The sequence below is a fragment of the Prinia subflava genome, chromosome 2 (genome assembly GCF_021018805.1).
Source record: "Prinia subflava isolate CZ2003 ecotype Zambia chromosome 2, Cam_Psub_1.2, whole genome shotgun sequence".
Classification (NCBI taxonomy): domain Eukaryota; kingdom Metazoa; phylum Chordata; class Aves; order Passeriformes; family Cisticolidae; genus Prinia; species Prinia subflava.
This window is the reverse complement of record NC_086248.1, coordinates 59,973,102-59,986,877: the sequence shown is the minus strand read 5'-3', so window position 1 is coordinate 59,986,877 and position 13,776 is coordinate 59,973,102. Positions and strand designations below refer to the sequence as shown.

General features: G+C 39.8%; 1 protein-coding gene across 10 annotated transcripts in view; it reads right to left on the bottom strand.

Annotated features, from left to right (window-relative positions):
- TIAM2 (TIAM Rac1 associated GEF 2) overlaps positions 1-13,776 on the bottom strand; it is a 191,849-nt gene that overhangs the window by 6,909 nt on the left and 171,164 nt on the right. For 9 of the 10 annotated variants that reach the window (XM_063390157.1, XM_063390154.1, XM_063390155.1 and 6 more), the window contains 6 exons: positions 5,694-5,873; positions 4,176-4,244; positions 3,672-3,797; positions 2,419-2,527; positions 1,634-1,813; positions 141-259 (listed from right to left, as the gene is read on the bottom strand). In XM_063390157.1, the coding sequence (XP_063246227.1) occupies positions 141-259; positions 1,634-1,813; positions 2,419-2,527; positions 3,672-3,797; positions 4,176-4,244; positions 5,694-5,873 (783 nt within the window). Of the gene's footprint in view, positions 1-140; positions 260-1,633; positions 1,814-2,418; positions 2,528-3,671; positions 3,798-4,175; positions 4,245-5,693; positions 5,874-12,445; positions 12,580-13,776 lie in introns of those variants that run through there. The other variant, XM_063390162.1, reaches the window with a different exon arrangement.

The following is a 13,776-nucleotide window of genomic DNA, read 5'->3' as shown; positions in this document are numbered from 1 at the left end:
CAGAAGTCAAAATATTAAAGGAGAATGGAACAAGCCCAGCACAGGTAAGTTCCAAAAATTACCTCAGTAAGAGATGAAGCCCCAACAGGAAGCTGGATAATGCTTCAAGATTCAATGCAACATGTTGTTTCTTCTCTTACCTCTTTCTCTGTTCCACTTTGATCTGCAACCAGTTGGTCAAATACAGTGCCATAATCTTCATATATCTTCTGCATCTCATTTATGTGACTTGCTACTTTTTCCATTGCCTTCAGTGCTTCTGTAAGGTTTAAAAATGTCATATACAGCTATGTAATGATTTTTGTATTTTCTAAATATGGCAATTTTAAATTGAATTCCCCTTGAGGCACATAAAATGATTTTGCCTTCCCAAGTGAACCAAATTCTAGCCCTCTATCAGTACTTTCTCATTGCAACAGTAGAAGAACGGCTTCCTGGTCAGAGTAAGTGAAAAATGCTCATGTGGCTTCTGAAGTGGCTGAAAAGGCTGCAGTAAGCGTTCTAGTAACAAGCCTCCAAAGTTATCAATATTTATAACAGTGTCTTGTTACCATGGTTAAATTTTGCATCTTGTAGATTTAGGGCCACTAGGACCTCCGGAGCAATCTGCATTCATCCTAGAATAAGTTATGTAATGATCTTTAAGAAAAACAAATTGTACTTGTCTCATCCCAGAATGGACAAAGAAATACAGTGTTAGGCTGTACAGGTTCCTCACAGGCTGTACACATGAAATGCTGGTGGCCAGGTTTTGTTTAAATTACATTTTCCAAACAAGAATGTCACTAGATTCTATTTGATTTTTGTATTACTTCAGAACAGAATTGGACAAGGATTCTTTGTCTCATCAATTCTTAATGGAACAGCATTTTAGCAGTTTGGCATCTATCCTGACCTACAAATAAGTCCCTACCCCCAGCTTGTTTGGGGAAGGGAACAATATTGGAAGCTCCTTTTGAAGTCAGTAAGAGTCTCATGAGTTTTTACTGACAATGTATTTTGTCTGCATCTGTTTTGTGAAAATGACGATTGATCCATAAAATACATCTCTTGATTGTCATCCACCAGGGGCTGACAGACCTGAAGTGGAATTTGCCACGGTGAAGTTCCAGGCATGTGAGCCTAGTATCAACTGTAATGCCTATTAGATAAGTCTCTCCACATGGGACGACTACAAACATTTGACAAAGATCTCCTCTACACAAGCAAGAGTCACAGAAAGACCTTGAACAACAAATATTTTCTTCTGTCGTGCTCTTGAACTTTGACATATTTCAAGAACTAAATAATAACCACAAGATGGAGCCTCGGTCAGTGTTTCTCAAGTGAGTTGAAAAAAAAAAAAAAAGCAACACTGTGACCTGCCACACTACTGTGCATGAGAATAAAGATCCCAGTCCTACCTGCCATGGCAAATCCTGGGCGTACCTACTTCTCAAAGGGACTTGGACATACCAAGTAGGACTTTTAACTAAAGGAATGAAAAAAATACTACTTTTAAGGACAGGGAGGGGGTACTCTCTAGGTTCTGACAAGTTCTGTGCTATCTACCACAATGCCTATCTGTATCTTCAGAAAGGGCAAGAAATAAAACTTAACTCATAATTCATTCCTGTAGAAGAAAAGAAGTTACCTGTCAAATGATAATGCTCCTCACTCTCATTGTCTGTCAGAGACACCAGCTCTTTTAAAAGCAGAGGATATTTCAACACTCTTTGAACAGGCTTTATGAGATATGACTCCAATGTGGAAGAATGTTGCTTTGTGGGATTTCGAGCATCCAGAAAGGTCTTAAAGGCACTATCTGTTTTGGCTAGATTAAAAAAAAAAAAAAAAAAAAAAAAAAAAAATCAGTTGAAGGTGAATGTAATGAAAGCTACAACAATTGAAAAACATGGAATGGTAACTTGAACCCAGCACCAAAACTCTTGCATTTTCAATAGATGGATTACAGAGTAGTATACACTATTCATTTCATAATAATTTCCTGCATCAAATAACATTCAAAAGGGCCAAGAAAGCAACTTTATGAAGGTGAGATTATTTCTCCAGTTTTTCCACTGCACTGCAGTGAATGGCAGAAGAAGTAATTCCTGGTTTATTCTACCATTTGTTGCTGCTTTTCTGGAGTCTGGGCCTGCAGACAGCACAAACTTGGGGAAGGTGTTTCTACAGCTCTCCAGGCTACTGCCTGGAAGTTACAAAAGGAATCTTCTTCCCAGGTAGATACCATACTTCAGCAGAACCTCTGATCTTAGATCTTCCTGTTGGAAGACACCTAATTAGGCCTTGTTCTATACCAATATTTATTCCTTGATTTTATCCAATATTCTCTGCAAATTGACAAGATTTGTTACAGTAGTTCACTGCAGTTTGAATTCATGGAAGTGAATTACAATAATGAAGACAATAAATTACCTCTCTCAAGAACTTTCTGCACTTTGATGTGGTTTGCACAGAAGCCACTGTACAGTTTGAAGTGGTCAGCATAATACAGAAAGGAGCCTCCGAGGGAAAACAGCAATTTCTGAAATCAACACACTCAAAACATTAGTTCACTACTGGAATCCTCAATAAATATTCAGCTATACAACAAGCAGACTCAATGGTGGATTATCTGCTATATTTCTATACATACATATATATATATAACATGAATATACTACTGGTAGTAGCTTGATGATATTTTTGTATTTTGCTGAGTATAGAGGTCAGCCCATTTAGCCATAGCCTGCTATTTTCTCCTTTCTTCCCAAGCAGGTATTCTGTTTAACTTTGTATTTCAGGCAGCACAGAAACAAAAATCAGCAGACATATAACTATGTTGTACTGGGGAAAAAATGTGAGCCATAGGAAGCAAGGCATGAAAGTGCCAAAGCCAGAAGGGACAGAGTAAAACAAATACAGGATTGCTTTCCAGCTGTTTTCCTTTTTTCAGGCAGGTGGTAATTACAGGACACCTCTGATGTTCTTGGATAAAGGGGAGGTTGGGAAGATGTGGGAGGGACTGAATCACAAAAGAGAGGTTTCTAGAGAAATGCCTCCCAAAGCAAATATACAAAAGAGTAGTGGGGAGGAGGAAAGCAGCCCTCTCCCCTCTTTTAATCCATGTTTGCTCCACAAAATGCAGCAAGTGTTCAGGAGACCTGCCGGCAGTCGTGCTCCGTCCTGAGCCAGTGACTCCATCGCCAGGGAATCTACTTCCTCCGGTCAGGGCAGGTACTGGGTAGTGCCACAGCCCTTTACACTTTGCAGGCCCACTTCTTGGACCTCACAACACAGGAAACTCGTGTGGCATTTAACAAGAAAAGCTCCCAGTCTGTTGAGGGTTAGCTGGGCACAGCAGGGAGAAGCACAGGCAGGGCAGAATTCAACACAGTGACAATAAACTCTCTACAAAGGAGTTCTGCCTCACAAACGCTGTCAGTTTATTGTGTACTCCAAGTCTGCTCTGACTTTTCCCGTGCTGCACCTTTTGCCATGGGGAGAAAGAGAAGACCATGAAAAATAGCACTTATCTTTAATTGCTGAATAGAGCTCTGTAATCCAAAGTAAAGCTTCAAACATAAAAGCAACCCTACGAAACATCTTAGAGACTGAAACTTCTTAAAGCTAGATTTTCAAAAACATTTGCAGGCACACTACAAGGTACGAAATGATTAAACACTTACCCGGAACTGAGATGGTGTTTCCAATGTATTAAAATCTGAGGAAGAAGATATTCCATCTTCAAGTGTCTCCAAAAACACCTTCTGGAAATCCAGCATTTCTGGCAGGCTGCCAAACAAGGACTCCATCTGTGGAAAACATCAGGTTATGAAGTACAGCACTCCATGGACCTAAAAGTTGTCTTTTGAAAACAGTGGACTAAGAAGATGTAACACACAAAGAGATTGCAAAGGCTAGAAATGTCTTTGTTAATACTTTTCAAACAGGTTTTATAAAAAATCCATGCAAAAAGTGAGGGTTTATAAGCAGTTAATTCAGAAGAACAATTATCCTTTAAGAAAAGGAAGTGATGCACACACCAGAGAGAAAGGCACTGACTGGTGTCATTCTTATTGAAATCTTTGTCATTTGCTTTTTCTGTCATGCTCTCAGCAATGAAAAACCCAAGTGCCAAGGGCTTAACCCATAAAAGAATTACAAGAACCTTTTGTCAGATATTCCCTCACCTCATCCTGGGTAAGGAAGGTTTCTTTTTGAAGGGGCTCCAAGTACAGCTCGAAGAGGCAACTCAAGTCCTGCAAAATAGAATATTTGTTCACTTTTCCTGTACCATTTGGAAACTGTTCTTTATGCAGCAACCCTGAGATAGGGGTAAATTTGGGGAATGAAATAAAGATACAATTCCTTTAGAGTAACAAAATAGCCAGCATGTTGTTAGCACTGAAGTTACTGCTAAATTAGAGGCAAACTGATTTCAGTGTAATGTTTTTGTTTCATCCTTAAGGCTTTACAACTTGATTATTACAAGTTATATTTTAGTGTAGCATGAGGAAGAATTGTTACAGATGATTATTTCTGAATGAGTCCATACATATGACCGGCATCAAATGTTTTAATTATCTGTGTTAAATAAACGTATAAATAGCCACTTATTTAAACATCTATAGCAATATTCAGAAGGACATGTAGTATTTTAAAACCCTACAAGTTACTAAAGCGTTCAGTTATGTTGTCAGGTAGGTGTGAACAAGGGCTTTTCCAGTCACTTCTTCAAAAAATTAGTGCCCTTTTGGAAGACTTACTACCCCACACCAAAGCAGGGCTGGGGCCCACTACAGGGCTCTCCAACCGTGGGAGGAGACACACTAGAAATTCCATGTAGCAGGAATAATGAGCAGCTCCCTAAAAATGCCATAACAAGTACTGCAACCTGCCAGGATTTTTCCTGATGCAAAATTTCACTTATATCAGTGGCCTCCATGGTCATGCTTTGTTCAAGCAATTCCTCTAAGCGATGCATCAGGTGGACATAAGTGAGGGTCCAGCTCATGGCTGTATTAGTGCATTGGTGGATGCAGTGCTTTCTCTTCTTTCCCACAAACATTATTGCAGCAAGTACTGACATATCTAAATACATGTTTTCAGATCCAGAAAAGGAGATGTCTTCTTGCTGAAGGTCAATGAAATCGATGTTTTCATGTTTCCTTTGGCATCCAGTCACATGATTTTGGAGTTCATAAAATGAAGAGACAGACATCAGAAAAATTGCAGGCTTATTATTTAGAAGAGAAATAACTTCTGTGTCATGCTACAATCCACTGGAGTTGAGCCTTATAGCTTTCCTGGTTCAAAAATAGTCATGCACTCTTTTCCACATACATATTTTTGGGAGACTATTCTGTTCCTCTATCAGATTTATTTTCATCTTGGAAACTGGGGAGACATCCCCTGAAAAATTCTTTTTGTTTGCAGGTATCTTCTCCCCACAGATGACTGCTCTCCAATACAGCTACAAATTGACTATAACTAATGCTACTACATCAAATCCTACAGCCTCAGCTACAGGAGCAAGTCTGCCAGAAACAACAGGAACAATTAGATAAGGAGACTTTGTAGGTTATGGTGCTTGTGGAAGGCTGACTGTATAAAGATAAAAGATAAAGATCAAAATATGTTAGGACCATCCACAAGTCACGGTCAGCCTCAAAAACAGGTGAGCCATGCTTTTTTTTTTTTTTTTTTACCTTGACATAAGATTTCTCAGTATCCATAAGTTCTTGGATGACTTTCCTCAGTCTATCTGCATCAGAAAGGTGGCGAGCCAGTGGTCGTGGAGGTGGATCCTGGTTGTCCTTGTGTCCTTCCATATTGCTTGGTTGGACTTCTTGGAAGTTTCGGCACAATGCACTGATCTGTTCTGCACTCTATTAAGTGAGAAGAAACAGACAAGCAATGATGTTTTAGAATACAAGTTGTACCACAATTATTTCTAAATTCCTCCAATTTTGCTCCTGTTCCAAATTCAGGGCCAGAGCATTGCACTGATTTTTGTCAGATGTGCATCTTGAAAGCTTTGAACAGCTTTAATTTATAGCAGAACCAGATCAGAGCAGTAAAAAGAATTTTAAATTGCTAGTGATTTTCCAGTACAAATTATTTTCAGTCTTCAGATACAAGCTCGTGGAGTGCAAAAGATGAGAGAGCACTAGGCTATATCACATACTTTGATTCTTATGACACTAGCATCACACTGTTTTCCACCTCTTATTTTGCAACACTCACTGCATCAAAATAGCAGATAAATATCTTATAAGCATCCAGAATAATTCTTTTCTATTTCATCTGCTACCTATATTGTGTTGTGTGTTTTGTTGTTCCTTTCTAAACAATGAGACATGGAGCTGAGGGTTCAGATTCCAATATCTGAGGGTGCCAAAAGGTGGTCAGATGTTTTCTCTCCAACGATATAACTACGTATCAGGATCTTTTTCTTTCAAAAAAGGCAAACGGAAAACTAAATATTTGAGATTCTTTAGATGAATAATTAAACACAGAATTTAAAAAATCCTAGAAAAATTTCAAAAGAGGTAGGAACTGAAGACAGAACAACAACAGTTAATCTTGTAATGCAAAGATGGAAGATGAGATATTTCTGACACCATGAAATAGTTATGTAATTTGCTCTTGGATGACCACAACTAATATCCAAGAGCAACTATTGTTGCTGTAATCTTCAATGCTTAATTTTAAATTATTCCACTGTTCTCTTTCTTAGACAGTGTTTCCCTGAAAGCTCAAACATCATTACCATTATCCAATTCTACGTTAACAGCATTTGTATCCACATCTTTGTACCACATGAAACAATTCTTCTTTAGTGCTTCTGTCATTCAGAGACTTGCACAAATTGGACAGTTGCATAAGCTGTGCCATTTATTGCCTTGTATTTGGTAAGTGCATTCAAATGAGGACTACATGAAGGCTGCCTTATTTCATGTGTCTTTTTTCAGTGTTATCAGGATGTGAGTGCACTTCAAAACTGTCTTAATTTGTACTTTATTTTTTCTACAAGCTGTTTCTAGTCACCATTTTTGGGTGTCCTGATTCACAACTGATTGCCTGTGTAGATTGGTTCACCAACATACTAGGCCAAATGCAAAAATGAATGAACAAATGCAAAAGGTAATCTGAAAATGAACTGAACTATACAAAGACTTCCAGTAAAGTGGAGGCTAAAGGGACTAGCAAAATTTAATCTCAATCATTCCTGTGATAAAACACCTATTTGATGAAAATAAACCTTTAAAAGTCAGGTATTTGCCATGTAGTCCACATTACTCTGTAGCTTCCCAGCTTCACAGTTTTGAAAAACGCCACCTCTCTAAAAAAATGAAGTTACTTTTCTCACTGATATGTGCAACCATCTTCATAATCCAGTATAATGACATCTTGCAGGACTATGAAATTTAGATACATTTAGTATTTTCAAGACTTATTGGGACTCAAAAAAATGCAATATGAATTGAATGGTGTTTGTTAGAATTACAGCTCCACACTGATGGAATAAACTTAAAAATTGTAGTCAATCTGTGACACTGAAATTAATTAGTGGCTTGCAAACAAATAGTTTAGGAAGTGGTGTGGGTGTGTGTGTATGGGTAAAGCAGCTTCTAAACAACTGAATGCCAAAGCACTTCACTTTTCTTTGTTTCTGATGTCAGAAAGGTTTGTATTTATATCAGAATGTTTCAGATTTTACACTCTCTACAGCTAAGGTGCACATGTGTGGCTTGATTTACATCAGCCTGATGGCTGATCAAGGACACTGGGATCAAGGATGCAAGGCAGCCTATGAAAACAAGTCACAAGCATCATCATCAGGTACAGTTTTACAGGGAAGAGCTAAAGTCCTCTATTCCTCCTCAGCCACCTCTGCATATAGAGCAGGCAGACATTGGGGAACATGCTATTCCTACATCCCCTTGAGTTTCAGGGTCAGTGCTGCATCTGTCACCAAGAATCACTGTATGGAAAAGCATATGGAAATAGATGATACTCCTCAACATAAACACTTTTTGATCACCTAAGCAATATAATTTTGCTGTCAGAAATTGTTCTCCATAGCTGGCCTAAGCCCAAGGCACACGATTACCTCTCAGGTACTGCTGACAAGCACTGATTTTTATAAAATTTAATGTGTTCCTGGATACGTTTGAAAATTTGGTATTAAAAATATTGCCCTTCACCTCCCTGCTCACAGGGTCTTGTCTTTTCCTTAAGTCTTGCTGCACTGTGTCCTTCCCTTTACAAGAGGGAAGAGTCTTCCAGACCATGCAATATCCAGGTCTCTCTTTGTACCCACTGTGGTATTTACACTTGGGTCAAAGTAAGCATAAAATGCTACTTGATCACAGGACAAAAGTGTTTCATTTCACTCATACACATTGCATAGACCACAGAAGATGAAGGGACCCATTTTGCCACTGGAACCACTGGTTCTTGACAAGGAACCTAGTATAAATGAGAACACAGCAACAAAGAAGCATAAAACAACTCTTCCTCCATGTTTCTTCCCAAAACTCTCTTACCACCATCTTGTTCTGGATGCTACTTTCTGCCTCTGACACCAAACAATTCCCTGCTCTTTTAAACTGTTTAGACTCTAGAAAGTCTATAGTGACAACCCCTAGGACCACCTCTTTTACATCTGGCATGTGTGGGCAGGAGAGCTGCCTTTTATTTGGGATTGCCCTGCACCTAGGATTTCTGGATGTCAAATCAAAACTTGGTAGTCCAGTGTAGTCCAGTGCCCTTAAGCCAAGAAGTCTCAAAAGGAACCCCCTCTTGATACTACATACATCCAACACTATCTTGAATTAAGGAGGGAATTAACCCTGAATTTGCTCTGGTCTTGATATTGCAATGGTTAATACAGGCAGCTATGACTCTCAGATGAAACCCGTAAATTCCTCAAGCACACAGATTTTATTTGTGCAAGACCAAGACTGTTTGTACTTAGTAAATGGTAAAAAAATTATTTATGCCAACCTTTATAGTGCGCAGCTTATCAGAATAAAAACATTTAAATCAGCAAAAAAGAGAAGTCCAGATGACTGACCACAGACAGGGCTGCAAGGTATCTGGGAGCAGATAAAAGCTGAGGAGAAACTACAATGGAAGCAGCAAACTTCCTCCAAAATCAATGGATTTAGCTTATGCATGCCGCTTTCAGAAAAATGTACTGGGGACTACAAGCAGCTTCAGCTTACCTTTGGCACTGAACTGCAGATAGATAAGGCTAAACATCAAAAAATTTAGAATAACAGTGCTAGAGGTGTGAAAGAAAACTGGAGTTTATGCAGGGCTTAAAGGAAAAAAAATCCCCCACATATGTTTCAGGGAGAAAGAAGCTAAGGAGCACTGTGCAGGTTTATTTGCCATATTCAAGATTTTCCAACAAAGCTGGATAAACTGTTCTACAGATCAACCAGTCAGGGGAAGCAACCACCTGCCCAATACTCTTTTGGCCTCTTAGAAGGATGTGTAGAAGTAACCTGGAGAAACATTTTTTTCATCCCTGCATGTTTGAGACTTAGATTTAAGGTTCCACATCCTTCTGCAAGGAGTATTCTCTGTGAATGTGGACTGCTCAAAGTAACCTTTGAAGGGAAAGTTCCAGCCCACAGAGATGTCACCTTGAGCCACAGCAGCCAACAACCACAGTGGTGCTCAGCTTGTGAGATGGAGATGCAGCACATTCTATTTTCAATAATGGTTGTGATAAGAAATATTACAGATTATTCCCCTAAAGTGAGCAAAAAGATACTCTTACAAGGATGTCTTACAGATTTTCTTTGCTCCTTGAGGACAAGCATATCATCATTTGAGGCTGTGCTATTCCCACCAGAGTAACAAAACCCCATAAAATTAATCAGTGAGGGAGCAGAAGACATTAATCAGCAGTGGTTAAGAGCTAGCACAATGATTTCATGGCTATCCTGTGACTTTCTACTGAATTATACTGATTGAGCATAAATGCTGCACAAGGTCAATTAGTGTTACAGGGTCTCTGCATGCTGCTGTTTACTTTACCCTCATTTATACATATCATGTACTCCGCCAGTCTGTCAGGGTTTGTTTGAAACAGTGATTTTAGTAGACTTAGAAAACTACACAGCTTAAGAAAGACTCCTTGGTGAAGTGAAAGCCATGCATATCCTCTGAAGAGTGTTCAGGATTCAGTATCCTTGTGCAGGACACAGACCACATCTATGGGCTGGAATACCAATCCTTTGAACTCCCTACCCTAAGAGGAAACATGCTCAGAAAACATCCTGCAGAAATAGATAAGACTTTTTCCCTCCAGAAATGAACAGCTAACACATCAGCTCTGTCTGATGTATGTATTTCCAGGAAGACTAAATGCATCAGTCAGCAGAAGAAAAACAATTACATGGAATTTTGAGCAAAGAACAACTAGCCCAAGACACCTTTACATCCCCCGCTCTGTGGAAAAGTAAAGCTCTTGGAGATGCCCATCCCTTTTACTTTGTGTTAGAAAGTGTTTCTCTCCAGAACAAAGGTAGCCCTGACAGTTACCATTTCTTTGTGGGTGCATCACTCTGTGGGCATCTCTGGTATCTCATTAGACTGGGAAGTACTGTGTAACCAAGCAACATAAACAGCTAGAAAGTTGCAGGCTTTAGCATCTTTAAAGACTACAGAAAAAAGTTGTTTTTTGTTAGACACCAATACAGTAGCTCATTCCTCTAATTTGTTCATCAAAGCTGAAAAATGCCAGCAGAGCTTTACTGAAAAATACTTTGTGGCATTTTCATCGTAGATGTCTGGGCAAAAGTGGTGCTCAACTTTTGGCTGAATAAGCTAAACTAAAGCAGTAGCCTCAGTCATTATTTATCTTCTGCTCCTTCTCTTCCCAACTTCAAGGCCACTCAATATGAACTTGTTCCTGACTGACAATAAAATTCTAATGGTCTGCTTTGTTTTACTCTGTCTCTTGTATGTCTTTTAAGGAAAATATTTAAAACTTTGCTAAAAGAAGGGCATTTTTTTCAGTATCCACTCAGATCCTTCATAGCAATAAGTAAAGCATAGTTACAGTTATGTTTTAAAGAGGCAGAAGCAAATCTTCTGCACCACAGGATGAGAAGGTGCCCTGCTAGACACTACCAGATTATACAAAAGGCAAGGAATTAAAAAGGAACTTTTGTCTTTGAGTTAGAATTTCCCTATTTCGGAGAGATTTACATTAGCAAATCAGCCAGTTAACAGAATTAGAGGTCACACACCTCATTTAGAATTATCACAAACACTATAAGAAGAAGCTGCTGACCCAGTAATTCTTTCCAGAGAGGGCAGGGTGAGGCCTGAAAGAAGGCTGAACATACAGCTGCGTAAAACAGCCAAGATGCAACCCACCTGATGTGATGATGCCTGAGCAATTGATATTTGCATGGTGGCAAATTTTCCCTCTCACCTGCCACACAGAGATGCCCATCCTTTTCTTTGGGTACAGACAAACCACCAGTGGTGACTGAGGTACTTGACTGAAACTCTTGTTAAAAACCAAGTCATGCAGCAGGGACCTGAGCCCAAGAGCCTGCATTGACCAGGTCCCCAGGACAAGCAAAAACCACTGAATTCCTAGATGCTGTCCTCAGTTTCTCTAGAATCAGTCTCCAAAGTCATCTGACCCAACTCATACCAAAGTCAGAAGCAAAACAGAAGTGATTTTCTTCACAGGACACTAAATCCTGGCTATACAAAGTGTAAAGATGAGAGCATCAGGAAAACAAAAGGAGGAACCCTGACAGCCCAAGTCACAAAAAGGAGAGTCTTATGAGGCAACATGGAAGCACACAATAAAAATGTTCCCAAACCCTGATTTTGCAAAACTCCCTCAGTCAGTCCCTCCTATCCCAGGTCCTTATCTTGATGCCGTCAATTTTAATGCAGGAGGTCATGCTATTTTTCTGCCACCTGTGTAGCACATAAATATAGCCTTCTTACATTTTGTCAGCTTCACCTTGATTATAGATCATATTTTTCCCCTCCCTATTTCCACAATGCTAACTTAATTGTGAAAAACCAGAGAAACGGTTAAAATATTCATGCTGCAGTTATTTCCATGAGGAATCTTTTTAAAATCTTCCCACTTCTTGTCAAAATATGGATCTTACTTATTCCTTTCCCTGAGAGATGCAAGAAATAACAATTTGCTTGAGCCCAGCAGCAAATAGTGCAGGCAGCCAACCCACCCTTCCCTCCCCCAAACTTCAGAAACCCCAAACCTTTTCCCATGCAGCATGCTGGTACAAACTCAGCCACCAACAATGTGAGAATCCCTTATTTGATTACTAATGCTGGGACAGTCATTATTTATCAGGTCCAGGCAGCTTGCATGCTCCTGCAGCCCCGTCACCCCAGCCTGATGAAGCAGCACCCCCAGCTGAAGCCACGCCGCTGCAGAACTCACCACAGAGAACATCCTGTGCAGGGAGCCGCAGGCTGCCGCTGCCTGCTGCTGGGTTTTGCGAGCCAGCGCTAAACTCTTAGCTCGGGCTTTACTCCTCCTGAAGGCGGGCATTGTGCCTTGTGAATACGAACTTCGCCAAAGGAAAAGGGCCCTCGGAAGGAAGCCACGGATGTTGTGATCCCCCACAAACACACCTTCCCTCTGAGCTCAGCTGCACGAGTTTCTCTTTTATGCTGATTACCCAAAATCGGAGACGCTGACAACATCCCAGTGCAAGGAGGCTAAGCAGCGTGTGAAAGTATAGACAGACCTGCCATGCCTCCCTTTATTGCTACAAATGAAGGAAAAAGATGCTAAACGAGAAGATTTTTTTAGAAATAGCTTGATGTGGTGAGTGCAGGACAAAGTTCAGTTATGACAAGGGAAAATGGGTTTGGTCTCCCCAGAAATATACCTGCCTCCCTGCCTGTGAAATTTACTGCATAAACAAAACATCAGGTGCTTTGAGAAAGTTAGCCAAATACCTAAAAATATCTAAAGGGTGCTGACTGCCCTGAAGGTCAGCATGATTTGTCAATAGCACTGATGCTCTGTCAAGGGTATATGCTAAATGTTGTGGCATACAAATGCTCTTACAATGATAAAATGAAAAACAAATAGGCAGCTCTCTGGATGATTTCTTTATATAATTATGCTTGTCCTTTGTTTGAACTTTTTAGCCATAATTACATCAATAAAAAGAATTTTTAAATGAGCTCAGCAATAAATTCAGGCTTGAAAGTAAGAGTTCTGATGTTGACATATTTACACAAAACCATTTGGGTCTACAGATAGATTACCCCAAGAACAATGCAGCTTTAAATAAAACATTATATTACATGACAACACTGAGCTGAAGAGATAAAAGACTGACAAGCAATTCATTAATAAAAGGAGAACTACACCAGTGGCATAATAAAGCCCAGCAGCTCCCATGTTGCCCCTATCACAGCACTCCTACAGTGCAATGACACTGAGCTGTAGGGCTTCATTCAACACTGCCTTTGGCAGCACCTATTGCTCCCTAGCAAACCCTTCTCTTGAGCCCAAATGATACACCAAGCCTGGGTATCTACACCCTTGGTTATGAGTGCACTGCTTCTAGGGTTTTAAGGATGTTCACCTTCATACAAGCAAGGGAATAACACAGCTTTCTCATTTAATTACTGCAATTAAACTTACATCCATCTCTTTCCAAATCATTAGCACAACTTGACAGCTCAGCATTTGCCAAACTGTACAGCTCAGTGACTGAGAGGCTGCCTATCAGAGAAAAATGATGCTGGAGTGCT